Source organism: Diceros bicornis, chromosome 16 (genome assembly GCF_020826845.1).
Source record: "Diceros bicornis minor isolate mBicDic1 chromosome 16, mDicBic1.mat.cur, whole genome shotgun sequence".
NCBI lineage: Eukaryota > Metazoa > Chordata > Mammalia > Perissodactyla > Rhinocerotidae > Diceros > Diceros bicornis.
The window spans coordinates 53497675-53512903 of NC_080755.1; the positions used below are offsets into that span (position 1 = coordinate 53497675).

General features: G+C 36.7%; 1 protein-coding gene across 1 annotated transcript in view; it reads left to right on the forward strand.

Moving 5' to 3' along the window:
• Positions 1 to 15229, forward strand: part of PHLPP1 (PH domain and leucine rich repeat protein phosphatase 1) — a 228319-nt gene that overhangs the window by 176879 nt on the left and 36211 nt on the right. The window contains exons 8-10 of the mRNA XM_058557266.1: positions 1080 to 1140; positions 4067 to 4162; positions 8620 to 8775. Of these exons, the coding sequence (XP_058413249.1) occupies positions 1080 to 1140; positions 4067 to 4162; positions 8620 to 8775 (313 nt within the window). The remainder of the gene's footprint in view (positions 1 to 1079; positions 1141 to 4066; positions 4163 to 8619; positions 8776 to 15229) is intronic.

Genomic DNA, 15229 nt, shown 5'->3' on the forward strand with positions numbered 1-15229 from the left:
GAAGAGGAAAGAATCTGAATGTGGTTTGTTGGGCAGATGGGAGAAGACAGGGGATTCTAAACTCATAGGTGTCTGCTGGAGAGTGGTAAGAAGTAATTATGGGATGCATAGCTTGGAGTCAGTTGGGGAATCTTTGAAGCTAGTACAGTAAGCTATAGAGAACCAGTGGAGACTCTTACATGGAGGAGGCATATGATGGAAGGAGACTCTTACATGGAGGAGGCACATGATGGAAGTGATGCTATAAGACTGTTGATATGAAAGTAGTGTGCAGAGTGCATTTATGGGAGAAGAGTGGAGTGATCCACTCCTCTGCTAATCCAGGTTGTTGTGATGTTCTTCGTGTGAGCTAACACAAATTTTCAGTCAGGACTACAGATGTTGGTTTCAGACTCATCTGCTCAGAGGAGGTACCTGAAACCATGGAAGTAAGGTAACTGGAAAAGAGAAAAGAGCTGGTACCAAAGTAGACTTACAAAACCCTCACAGTTAGCTGGGGCCAGAGTGGGCAATCAGATAGGAGCTGAACCTGTGAATTACTTGGTAAGTGTTTAAAGAGGCAGAAGAACATCTAGAAACTACTCTGTCTGGGAAACAAAGCCCTAGGTGGATGGTGGTGTCACATTTCATACAGTTTTGAGGAGGGGTTTTCAGATTTGAGTAGAGGAAGTTATTTGTGACCCTCAGGAGAACTGCTTCAGTAGAGTGAAAAAAGCAAAAGCCAGGATGCATTTTGTTTTATGCAAGGAACCTTGAATGTTAAAAAATCCAGTATTCATACAGTTAATCTTCCAGATAAAATTTAGCATGCATAACAAGAGGAGAGCACAGTAAGTGGCTGGGTAAGAGGTAGGAAAGTAGAATGAGTGATTTATTTCAATCTCTGAGTAAGATCTTGTGATTAAATTAGAAGTTCTCTGTACTTTGCCTGTAGTTTCAAAGTTGAACAAACAGATGTATTGTACTTCCTAACCTAAACAAACAATGGCGAATAAAGCACAGTAATGATATTCTACATACAAAAAGAGTCTCTGTGTCACTCGAATGGTAATGTTTTTGTGTTTTTTTCCGCCTCCTAGAACTCGTTCAACTTGATGTTTACCCAGTTCCAAATTATCTGTCCTACATGGACGTTTCAAGGTAAGAAGCCAAGTCCTAGAGCACTCGAGTCTGCTTGAAAATTATTTAGATAATTCTGTCTGAGCTTATGCATAAGAACTTTTATATATTTTGAAGGTAAATAATAAAATTAAATTCAATAGTTTTTACTTATCCTCTGAAAATGTATGTAAATATCTGTCAATTAAAATACTACATTTGTATACTATAGTTCAAACCAGAAGAATCAAGGTGTCGGTGTGGACACCAATTTGAATGCCAGATTTGGGCTTGAAAGATTAGTGAGTTAAGGGTCATATGGCTGGAAGGTCCAGTAGTTCTTTAACTATACTAACCATATCTAACCATATGACTAATCATATCTAACTGTATCTTCATCACTGTCTTTCCTTGAAATGATGTTAATTTCATTAAAAAAAAATATTGTGCTATATTTCTTGATTTTTTTCTCCCTTCTTTTACATACATCTCATTGCTAAGAGCCCTTAGAAAGTAGCGACTAAGCCTACCAAAGTAGGATTTCTGTACAGCCTGCTCACTTTTCTCAGCTCATTTGCTAGTAGGCTGACCATCTCACCTTTTATGCAAAGTCACTACTGCAGTGTGTCATATTTATTCCAGTTCCCACAAATATTATAGTAGACTTTCCTGAAGGCACAAAGCATGTATTTGCACAAATTAGACTTTAATACTCTTAACACACTAAAATTGAAACTCACTTTTAACGTAATTCCAGAGGAAATACCCCAAATTTTCTGAACAGTCACAGTACATGGGAGTATATGGCCCTCTCAACATGACAACTGTTAACTCATGATACAACTGCTATGTAATTTGTCAAATGCAGAAGTTGTCTTTACTCATGAAAGTGCATAAGCCATATTCTTGATCATAATTCTGTAAGAATATGTCGGAATTTAGCTATTGTGAGAATTATTACAATTACAATTTTATTAGAAATTTATAATTATAAAATCATTTATGAGCAGTGTTTTATGCATTTCCTACTAAATTCATGTCAGAGAGTTTTGTTTAATGAACTTGAAGTCAGACATTACCTGATTAAGTTCTTTTTTCTTTTTTCTGTCAACCTCAAATGTTGTTATCTTCAGCCTTTATTTTTTCTTTTTTTTTTTTGAGGAAGGTAGGCCTCGAGCTAATGTCTGTTGCCAATCTTCCTCCTTTTTTCTTTTTTTCTCCCCAAAGCCCCAGTAGACAGTTGTATGTCATAGTTGTACATCCTTCTAGTTGCTCTATGTGGGACGCTGCCTCAGCATGGCTTGATGAGCGGTATGTAGGTCTGCGCCCAGGATCCAAACTGGCGAACCCTGGGCCACTGAAGCAGAGTGCACAAACTTAACCGCTATGCCACCAGGCCAGCCCCTATCTTCAGCCTTTAAATTAAAGACCAGTGCAGGAGTGGGGTTTGCATACATGGGTCCATGTAATTATCTTGAACAGATTTCTTCCAGAGAGATGGCCATAGAGTGAATCTATTTCCCTTTTATTTATAGGATGTAATTGTCAGTTGGTTCCCGTTGAAACCCCTAAGTGAGACTGAATTAAAAACTCTTGTGTCATGCTTCTTCCTGAATTCTGCCACTTAAATACTTTCCATCTTTCTTTTGTAACCCTCATGTCCAGAATCCTCACTGTAACATGCTCTGCCTCATCCACCTCCCTCACTATAGGACTTTCTCTTAGAGAATCTCTGCTTCCCCTGACGTAGCTCTGAGTATTTCACCTTCCTCCTTTTGTGTGAGTATGTTAGCTAAAGGAACTGGGCTGTCACTCACCATAGTGTTTACTAGGTCCTTAGAGTTCTCCAAGTTCAAAGTTCCAGGCTATTTTATCACTTATAGAAGTTCTCTTGCTCTGCATTGAGGTTGCTTATACTGAGGGACACTTTCACTCTCCTGTCTTATTGAGATGTTAACTCAGTAAAGATAAGTTGGTTAACTACTAGAAAATAAAATAATTGTGTGTCAGTCTTTAGGCCTTCAAAGCCAGAAGCATGTGTGCCTATATAGACACTAAGCAGAAAATAATGCCACCTTTTCTATATTTTAATTAAAAAGTTGATATAATAGTAAAAACTTTTGCTCTAATATAGTCCTTGTTCCAAGCATCATATTTTCACAGAATTGTTCATCTGTTTTTAAAGAATTGTGTTCATAGTATTCATACCATTTTAGATCCTTTGTGCCTGGTCGTTTCACATATTTAAAAAAGCAGGTAAAAGACTAATAGCTATCTATGACTAGGGAGACATTCAAATATAGTAGATTTTGGCTAAGAAGTGGTCAATTCATTTAATAATTAAAGTTACTATTAGTTTAGTTCACTTGTTTCTGGTAATTGAAATTACCATCTAACATCTAAATAGATGTTTTCAAATAATTAATTCTGAGTCTTGAGGGTCAGTGTGCCTTTTCAGTGCTGCCATTTGTTTCCATTTATCTATGGCTGTGCTTTTTTGATGCCTACTGGAATTGAGAAGTATTTTAATGTTAAGGGTAAAAATGTAAATTGGAAAATAAAACTTTTATGCCATTTTATGACTATTTTACTTAACTGGAAGAGAGTGTGTGTGTGTGTGTGTGTGTGTGTGTGTGTGTTTTCTGATATATGATATCCTCTCCCTAAGCTTGAATGGGTTTGTAGACTTTATAGGATAGCAATTCTGAGAATTAGACTTTTTTTTAGACTTTAGAGATGGTGCAAATGATGTAACTATGTCCTTTCCTACTTTTTCTTTATTTCTTATTCCTTATCACAATTTGTTTTGCTTCTAGATTAAAGTGAATACACATCCTTTTGATTTATACTCACTGTACTTTGGTATTTCATTTGAAGTTTTATTTATTCTATGTAATTATTTTGAGTTTCAAACCGTATTTTAGGCCAAATTCCAATCAAAGAAAAAATTGTATCTTCTTATATTTAGGAACCGCTTAGAAAACGTACCTGAATGGATATGTGAAAGTCGAAAGCTAGAAGTTTTGGATATTGGCCATAACCAAATATGTGAACTTCCTGCACGGTGAGTATTACAGATCAAGTTAGACAATCTCAAATTAGATAAAGCAATTAAAAAATTTGCCGATTCAGTGTTTAACATGTTATTATGAACCCCTAAAAGAGTTTGTTTTAAAACCTTATTTTAGTATCTTTTAAAGCCTCATGTGGTGACTTCAAATTACAGTCTTTCTTCATGCAGTGAAGAGTTGAGCTAGGCTTTGACTCTCAGCCAGACTTTTCAAGGCCATGCAGGAGGTGGTGCTTCGTGGAAATTTTTAAATAAGCCAAAAGAAATGTTAAAGGACTTGACAAACGATATGATTGGTTCACCTCCGTCATCTTAATGCTTTCAGAATCTACCCCTTCTGTTCGTTGACTTAACATGTCTACCTTACCCACAAATAATTTTTAGTTTTCCTTGAACATAACTTCAATTTAAAAAAGATTATTAGAGGGCCGGCCCCGTGGCCTAGCAGTTAAGTGCTCGCGCTCCGCTGCTGGCGGCCCGGGTTCGGATCCTGGGCGCGCACCAACGCACCGCTTCTCCAGCCATGCTGAGGTGGTGTCCCACATACAGCAACTAGAAGGATGTGCAGCTATGACGTACAACTACCTACTGGGGCCTTGGTGGGGGGGGGGGGAATAAATAAATAAAATCTTTAAAAAAAAATAAAAAATAAAAAAGATTATTAGATTATTAATTAGAAAGAGCAAACTAGATTCTGTTTTTCTCGATGTGAAATTTGGAGTAGAAGATCCAAGAACTTCTCTTTGCTTGTCTTCTCTCTTTTAACATGTGTTACTGTTTTTAATTCATAATTTTCACCTTAATTGCAAGATTTGTAAAACAGCCTTGTGATGATGTTTGTGTCCATAAACACAAATATCTTCTTTTTTTCCTGTGAATTTATTTTTTTTTTTAATTTTTTGTTTATTACAGTAACATTGGTTTATAACATTGTATAAATTTCAGGTGTACATCATTATACTTCTATTTCTGCATAGGTTATATCATGTTCACTACCCAAATACTAATTACAACCCATCACCACACACCTGTGCCGAATTATCCCTTTCGCCCTCCTCCCTCCCCCCTTCCCCTCTGGTAACCACCAATCCCATCTCTGTCTCTATGTGTTTGTTTATTGTTGTTGTTATCTACTACTTAATGAAGGAAATCATACAGTATTTGTCCTTCTCCCTCTGACCTATTTCACTCCGCATAACACCCTCAACGTCCATCCATGTTGTCACAAATGGCTGGATTTCATTGTTTCTTATGGCTGAGTAGTATTCCATATAAACACAAATATCTTCAAGTTGACTAATTGTGGCACAAAATATTGTTGGACTGTTAGTGACTAGCCACGCAGTTAATAACGAAAAGAGTAGTCTATCCCAGTGCTGTCCTGTAGGACTTTCTATGATGATTGAAATAGTCTATATCTGTGCTGTCCAGTACGGTATCCACAAGCCACATGTGACTATTGAGCACTTGAAATGTGGCCAGTGTGACTGAGGAACGGAATTTTAAATTTAATTTAATTTTAACTAACTTAAATTTAGATAGCCATTTGTGGCTAATGATTGCTGCAACTCGAGTCTAGCTATTTCCACCATTCTCAGCCAATCACTGAACACAGGAAGTCAGTTGTTTTTAACTATATATAGTCAAATATCTCAACGAAAATATTGTAGAAATATGTCACTAATTTGGAATAAACTTTTACTTTAGAGGTATATGATCTTTAAAGGTATATGATCAATATTCCTCTATTCTCTTGTAAAGAAGAAGGATCATGAAATATACATGCCTGGTAAGTCTAGTAAGTGTGTTAGAGTTCAGCTGTCCAATATGGTAGCCATTAGCCAAGGGGCTGTTGTGCACTTGAAATGTGACTAGTCCTAACTGAGAAGTGCTGAATTATCGGATATACACTGGATGCAAAATATCTCAATAATATTGTATATTAATTACATGTTAAAGTAATATTTTGGATATACTGGGTCAAATAAAAAGTACTATAAGAATTCATTTATGTGTTTCTTTTCACCTTTTTTAATGTGGCTACTAGAAAATTTAAAATTATGTGTGTGGCTTGCATTATCTTTCTGTTGGATAACATTGTGTTAAATTATAGCTCTCAAAAAAGAAATCTGAATTACATTTTCAATCCCTGGAAAGCTCAGTTAATTTTACTGTGTTCCTCAGCCATGCGTTATACCTATAAATTTAATCCATTTGAAAATGCTTTCTGCTTTAGAGTTTTATGTTGACTGAGCATTTAGGTGACCTGGTGCGGCCCATCACCATCATCAAGAGAAGGACTTTGGTGATGTGCCCTGTGGACAACATTGTATTGTGTGTGTGAGAGAGAGAGAGAGAGACCCTTTTAGAAGACAAACAGCAAAAATCTACAGGCTGCTACTAATGGGAAAAAACAATTTGTTGGAAAAATCTTTTACTGTTAACTTTCCTTCTATTATCTCTCTTCTCTTCCCCACTTTGACCTCCCCAATCCAACAGATACAGCACACTGGAGTCTAAAGCCTCTGTTTCAGTGTAAGCTACAGCAAAGATATTATATACGTAAAGCAACAATTAAATGAATACAAGATAACTGATATTTTATCCAATTTTACCCAAAGTTAATCAATCTTCGATTTGCTCTGCATTAGTACAGATTTTTTTGGGATCTAAACAAATGCTCATTCAAAGCAAGTCCCAAATGCTCTATTGTCAGGAAATTTAAACAGTGTTTGTTTGTGTGTGTGTGTGTGTTTTTAACACATGGGACAAAAACAATATGCATTGTTTTCTCATTTATGGTGTTGTTTAGTTGCAAACTTTGTATCAGCCCTGTCATTGAGCTAATATTCAGGCAAGGCAGTGATTCCTTAGATGTTGATTTAATATTCAGGCTTTGTTTATCTAAGTGATGTGTGAAGGGTTTCACAAAACAGAAATTAATATTTAGAAGTGGAAATGTATTAAAAGGAAAAGAAAGTATTTTAATGCTTACACAGTATCCAAAAGAATTGAACTAAATCCAATAATTAGCATTTAATACTCATCCTGTAGTTCTCGTCTACTTTTTTATTTGGAAACAACAAGGTAAAGATTTTGTCACATGTCTTTCCGTTATCCATCTACTTAAGGGTAAAGTGTATGTGTGTGTTTTCGTGTGTGTAAATAATAGATAACCCCTTTCCACCCTCTAAGGATCCTAAATTATACCCCAGGCCCAGCAAGACAGTAAAATTGGTGAACCAAATCCTGACTTACTGGGTTGAGGTGACTGTTACAGAGACTGCCCCCTGTGATAACTGTGACTGAATAGCAGTCCTGGATAATCTGTCTTGTCACATTGATACCTAAACCTGTGAAGTCAGGCATGTCAAATATCGTTAATGGTGACCTGTGGTGTCACAGCGTTGAGACACGTTGCTAGAGTCTTTGTGAGCAAAGAACCTAGTTTTGATATTTAAAGTGAATAAAGGTATGGCTGTAATGTAGAGTGATTTTAACAGCTTTGGACGTCATTGAGTGAGGTCAGAATGGTGGAAAACGGGAGGCGGGTGAGCAAGACTCCTTCTTTAATAGCAGTGGAGATGAATATTTATTCCAAAGTGATCCTGATGCAAATTACAACCTCACTTTTCTATAGCTCCCATATTTCTGTGTTTAAACCCAGGGCCTGTTTTGTTCCCTACAACTGTTGAAGTCTCAAGTAGTCATAAAGCAGATTTACATTAGATTAACAAGTATTCATCATATGTGGCAGTTTTGATAACCCATAAGAGAAAACACCCAAGCTTCCAAACAGCTCTTTAAAGTTCAAAAGAAAATCATGGATTAAGTGCCTTATATTTTCTTTAGGAGAGAGTCTCTGCTTTGGTCTGGGATTAAACCAAACAAAAATATACAGATTTAGGGCAGTGATGAAAGGGAGAAATAATTATGATTATGAAATGCAACTGAGAAAAAATGTAACATTTTATCAGTTGGCCTTTATAAAAGTTTAATTGATAGAAGAATTCTCATTTAATGTTGATCCTGTAGGTAAAAAACTTTATTTATTCAGAATCTACTGTGGGTAAACCACCCCACCTTCCAGGGCGATACAAGACATAGCTCTACCTTGAGAAGCCTACAGCCTTAGTTTAACAAGATGAGATGGCCCTTTTCAGTATCTTCTCCTATGAAACTTGTTTTTTTCTTTCACTAAGTGAAGCTTCTTAGTTGAATATCCCTTTTCATAGTTTTTCCCACTCTATTTTTTTTTTTAAAGTATGGAAAGTATTGAAATATAAACAGCTCCAAGTTTGAGCTTACGTTAAAATGAATTTGCGGTTGCTTTGCGTGAATTTATGTTTTTTGGAGAGAGAATTTTAAGTACTCTCCTATTCCTATTCATTTTTTAATCTTTATCCCAAATTAGCTCTAAGTAATTTTGTCTTGGTCTCTTCTTTGCACAGCTTATTTTGTAATAGTAGTCTCCGGAAACTACTGGCAGGACACAACCAGTTGACAAGGCTTCCTGAAAGGATAGAAAGAACCTCAGTGGAGGTCTTGGATGTGCAACACAACCAGCTCCTGGATCTACCACCAAACCTTCTGATGAAGGCCGACAGGTAAAGCGGCTTGTTTGTTTTGGTCATTCATCTGAGCTGTAAAATGCTCCCTCAGCATTCTTGTCTTACGTGATCTGAGACCATTTGTGTGGACCTTCTGATTATCTATCCTAGATTTATGAAGAAAATGGTTTTGCCGGCCACTTCTCTTACCATTTTGTAGGGGATGGAGGCAGATAGAGTCTTCATTAATTTCGCTTCTTTCTGGAGAGAAGTGGATTGAGTTGTTCATAAGCATGTGTTGTGAGGGTATAGGAATAAAACAGGGATGAGAAAATGCTCCTTCATTGGTACCTGGTCAAAATTTATGCAGGCTGCTCCAGGCTTAGCTTAATTATCTTATGATTCTCTGTTCTTGCTTTCACATGTTTGTGACTTTGGGTAACAGAGATAGATTTTCCTGGAGTTTGTTAGTTATCTTGTTTTTTTGTTTTGTTTTTTTGTTTAACCAGTTATTGTTATCTTTACCATAGTTTCTCCCTCGCATTTAAATAAATTATTTTCTTTTGAACAAACAGAATTTTTCTAAATAACTTGTTTCACTAAGTATTTAAAGAAATTGTTTTGATTTGAAGAGGAGTTTAGTTTTATCATTAAGTGAAATCTATTTTCTGTGAAAATTTGCCACATGCAGAACTATTTTTAAAGAAAGCTTTAGGTAACTGTAACTGTTAACTGACTTTGGAACGTCTTGTTTGCTTCACGGCCCTTGTGCATTGTACTGAAATGCTTATGTCCTGGTGGCCTGATCATTATAATTTCACCCTCAGCATCTTGTACTATGTCTGGAATAAAACAAAGTGCTCAACAAATGTTTAATGAACAATAGAATATTTAAGGAATCTTAAATACTACCCTCAGTCTTGGAGTTGCATTGTTTTTCTTCTTCTCCTTTTTAAAAAAATCTTTTTATCAAGATATAATTTATAGTCAAAAAAAAAGTGCACAACCCTTAAGCCTGCCTCTCGGTGAACTTTTACATATGTATATGCGCCTGTAGCCATCACCCGGATCAGGACAGAGAACATTTCTGGCACTTCTTTCCTTTTCCTTTGGCTTTGTTTAAATCATTTTTAAAAACATTTATTCTCTATACTTAACATAAGTTACAATGAATTCCTACTAGAACAATTATAGAGAAATAATGGAATTGTGAGAAAATGGGATTATTACATTATAATTGACCAGTGCTATATCATTCCCCTGACAAAAAGAACAATGTTTCAAGATCATTCAGAGAGTTGTTCTTACTTTTGCATTCATATCAAAGTACAGTGCACAGCATACAGGTAGCTCTAGACATGCTTTTTGTTGTTATGAATACTATAGGATTTGATTTCTTCCCCTGTGGAGAAGTCCAAGTTATGTTGTAACCTTGTGTGTTCTTTCACAGGGCTAACTAGGCAAAATTTGGGTGCAGTTTTACGAGAATCCACTTGTTCTCCTGGGTGGGTCTATACTGAATCTACAGAAACAGATAGATGGATTCAGGTTTTAGGAGTCTTTGAGTGAGATAAAACCATTTCTGAATCTGGTCAAGTCTGATAAGTTCATGGCTAATAAAGTAGGTAAATAATGCTGAAACTCTGCAATAGATAATCATCATTCTTTATTTCTGAGGATTTGACTTTAAAAGGACACTCCTCTATATTTTTCGTTCTCTAGGGGCAATCAATAAGCAGCCATTGAGTCTCCTTGGTGCCAGGGCAGATCTGAAAACATGTCCCTGAGGGAGCTTATAGTGTAGTCGAGGAGACTGTTTTCATGTTTAAACAAGGATTTGAGCCGGACAACTATAATTTAGATTGTTCCGCAAGTGATTCTGCTGACTCCCAGGGTCGAGAATTGCTGCATGAAATGTTGACTTTGTGACCCTGTGCAGGTCACTCTGGATCTTGGTTTTCCCATGTTGGATATTTTGTGCAGTTCCCAGATGGAATCTCTAAGTTGGAAAAGGGAGGATTGTGTGATCTGAAATATTTCTAGTAATGCAACGTGGAAAATTTAGGACCTGAATTGAGCCACTGAAAGAGGACATTGCTATCATGGAGAACAGTACAAACTGAGCTAACAGTGCAAGCTAAAGGCGTTTAGGCAGAAATTCCCATAGTCCAAATAGACAGGCCTATCCAGAGCCAACCACATTTTGGAAAATAGGGGCTGTTGTGAGGGGAGTTAGCCTGCCTCTGTAGGTGTTGGGAGGAGGGCAGACCATGCTAAATGTATTTCTGACACAGGAAAGTTCTCAAGCAAGGGGCTGGGTGAATTAGGAGTAAGAATCCTGCTTTTATTTTATGAGAGAAAAGCAAATGACCAAAAAGGCTGAAATAAACTTTTTCAAGAAGGCATATTCCAGGGCCTTTGTTTTCCAACCAATATAATAGCCACATCTCCAGCATAGTGTAGCAACTGATCTTACTAGCCGTGACTCTGAGTCAGAAAGAAAAGCTGAGAGGTTTGATTCCCTCAGGCAGATAGGCTCATGAAGAGGGTGCGGTAAAGTCGATTAGCTCTTTTTTGAACGACATTCTTATTTCACTTGTTGGAAGACAAGAAACACGTAACATTTTATAATGATTCTCACCAAACTATTGACTACTTCTTAAAAGGTTAATATTTCTCTCCAAAACCTAAATAATGGAAGTTTTATCTACGTAAATTAAAAAAATAATTTGTTTATTGAGAGATAATTTACGTTCAGGAAAATGTAGAGATATTGTGTATTTGGTTGGTTGAGTTTTGGGGAAGGAATAAACTAGTACTGAGTACTGAGGGTAGGTCAACCCAGAATACATGAAGTTTAAAATATTAAAGTGAGTTTCTCAGGAAAGAATCTTTGTGACAAGCTTCCTGCAGATAGTTCAGTTGTAATTTGTTCTAGTTTACGTGGTCCAGGACAGACAACATCTTCCTGACCTGGTAAGTTGAAGTCCCTGTGTAGAGGATTGAAAATGACTAACAGGTATTGCCCTCAAGGAGCTTACAATCTAATGCAGAGTTTAAAATAACAGCACAATAGACCATAATAAAACGTGGGTTTGAGAGGGTAAAAGACAAGGAAAATGAAACGTGTGGTTTTAATTTAGGCTCCTGGTGTGAAGAACAGCACTTTTTTGTATAATACAGAGCTGTGTGTTTGGTAGATAGCTTCAGGCAGTCATGAAACTTTGCTTCAATTCTCCTTCCATTCGGTCTGCTCCACAATACAAATCTTAAGAATATATAGATGCTTCATCTTTCATATTTTTTTTTGGTAATAAGTTATTGTTACCTGTTCTGTGTTTGGTTATATAACTGAGGAAAGGGTCTGAATACAAGTCTCCGTAAGTTAAAAATGGTGTAGTTCATGCTCCAAGTAGAACTTATGCTTGGAAACCTCAAGAGAACTGTCAGAAAAACAGGCATTATCGGACAAAGAGCTAAAGACTGAACTTAGACTCTCTTTCTTGGGAGTTTTTCTTTAGTTGTGAATCTTGTGTGCTAAAACCAATGTCATGGCTTTAATTACATGATATTGTTTATTAAGTTTTACAGCTTTAGAATGCTGTATATTAATCTGCTTTACCTGGTAGCAGGAAGGTATTTGATAACCAGATAAGAGAAAGGAATCTACTTTAAATTATATCATTTTAGTAATATCTTTATCTTCCTCTGAAAACTGCAGACCAATTTTATTAAAATTCTTATGACTTGAATGAGCAATTTCAGTTGAGTTTACTCTCCACATTCATCATTGAGTTTTGTTTATTTTGACTTGCTTTTCATTGGCAGCTCAAAAACTGTAGACAGATGTGAAATATGAGGGACCATACGTTGCTGAGAAGTTGACTATGATTTTGTGTTTTATGATCAGGGCAGAATTGGTTCTGTGGGGTGAACTGGCGAATATTCTAATCTGGATCTTATTGGCCTTGATCTTTCATCTTGCCTCTTTTTGCTCAGAGTTGAGGATTTTCTTGATGGAAGCCTCCAAAAGAGTTTCACATAATCAGTTTTCATCAACAGATGGGCAGGGGTGGTGGTAGATATTCCCTATGGGTCACTAGAGTGGTTGGATGAGGTACTGCCATCCTTCTGTTCTTCCTGGAATCTTGGTGATGGCTGACTCCTTATCCATCTTGCATCTTCACGCTCATTTGATGGCCAGAGAACTGCTCCTGATGAGGTCAGTATAATTAACAAAGCCACAATGGATCCTTTAAAGGAGAATTGTGGGTGGACGTTAGGGTCTGTTTTTATCCCTGGGTGGAGCAGTACAAGGTATTTTTAGGGGTGAGAGTAGGGGGAGTATATGAGCAAATGAAGTACATGGTAATTATTAAATATCCTCAGAGTATTAGTCACGTTACAGACCATAAGTTTTAATGACTCAGACAGAACATGTGTAAATATCAAGGGAACTAAAAGGGAACAGAAAATTGGGGGAGAGCGTGACTGATTGACCATGACAACTGGTGCCTTTTGGCAAAGACAGATATTTCTGGCATTTTGAAGAACCAAGTTGCCCACACTATATTTTTTAAGTGAAGAGAGCTATCTTGTGAAGTCCTGATGTTTTGAGAGCCATAGTGGAATAAAAGTGAATTTCTCAAGTGTGTCTTGAGAATCCCCTACATTACTTATTAAATAAACATGCAGATTCCCAGCCCTTATCTCAGTTCTACTGACTCAACTTGGCCAATGACCAGAATCCTTAATTGTGTGGATACTTGAAGGCTTATGCTGACATACTTAATAAGAATATCTGGGAGTTGAAGTTGGGAAATCACGTACCTTCTGATAGGAGGACACAGCATCACTTCTGTGTATTTTTGCTAAAAATGCATCACCTTATTCTACTAATGATAAAACATCAAACAAACCTCAATTGGGAGACATTCTACATAATAATTGTCTAGTACTTTTCAAAAGTGTCAAGGTCATTTGAGACAAATAAGACTAATTAGAGAAGACTGAGGAGGCATGATGATAAAATGCAATGTGGGATCCTGGACCGGATAGGGGACATCAGTGTGATAATTGATGAAATTTGGGTAAGGTCTGTAGATTAATTTATAGTATTGCTTCAATGTTAATTAATTCTTAATTTTTTAAATTAATTCTTTTCAAGTTCTTGTTCAACAATTCTTACATCTCTATAACTTTTGTTGCTTTACTCCATAAGCTTGTGATCTTTATTGCCTAAGCTAGGCAGATTTTCAGATCTTCCAAAATAATAGTATGTGAGTTCTGTATGCACTTTTTCTTTGCTTGGAATCCCCACTGTTAGGTGGTGTTGCTAGACAATTAATAATTGTGGTCCTTTTTTTGGACAGATTAGTGGGGTATAACATTGATTTAGTGCGTTTCTACTAGCACTTAAAAGAATTAAATAGGGTAAAAAATACCATGAAACTTTTGTTTTTATTTATACATGTATGTGTTGCGTCTGTCCTGGGTGGTCATGTAAAATGTATTTTGGTTACTCTTGGTTACCGTCATAAAAAGTTTGAAAGCCCTGCGTTAAGAGCTATCAGCCTTGTGAAAACAGATGAAATTGTCAAAAGCGTTGTGTTGTACAGAAAAATGATAAGAAATTGAGAGTGTTTTGTTTGACTCTTGTGGAACATTTTGGGGCCAGGAGGGTTGTCTAAAAGTAGAAGAGTTTTGCTGGGCTTACCTTGTGCATTTTTAGTAGAATACAATTCCCAGTAGTGACCTCCAGAAAAATTATTTAAATGCAGAATGCCTGGTATGCCTGCAAATAGGTAAATCTGTTGTGGTACCAAATCCTGTGCTTTGTTTCAAGGACAGAATTTGGTTGTAAAATTTAAGGGCGTGCTAGAAATTACTAAAAAGCAAACAAACTAAATCAAAACAGAAAAACCTAGATGTGCCAGAGCAGATGGACAGAAATGTGCCAAGGAAGAACAGAGCAGTTGCTCAAGAAGCAGGAAGTGGATTTGTCTCACTGCTGTTCTGGGCAACTTCCCAAATGCTTTAGGGCAGGAGTCCTATAGGAGTGTCTTTTCTCTACAACTTTTGCACTTTCTGCTAAGACAAGTTTTTGAGTACTACGCTATTTATTAAGTTATTTTAAGAATGGAGCTTGAAGTTCTGTGCACATGTGATCTTCACGCTGCCCAGCACGTGCCCTGCTCGACCTCCAGCTTTGTTGGAGAAAAGAGCCTAGGGAAATGTTTTATGATTACTATTTTTTAGCATCTGAATTTTGGAGAGATGTGTTAGGATGTAGTGGACTCTTAAGATTTACGAGATCTGGGCTTTATTTCTGGCTCTGCCACTGATTACTGTTTAACCATTGCCAAGTAATTTGACTTTTCTCAGCTTCAGTTTCTGTCTTCTGTGAAATATAAGGGGGGCATCTTTGAGATGATGGGCGAATCAAATGAAATAGAAAATAGGAAAGAGCTGTGGTCTCTACAAAGCACCTTATAGATGAACAGAAAGCAGT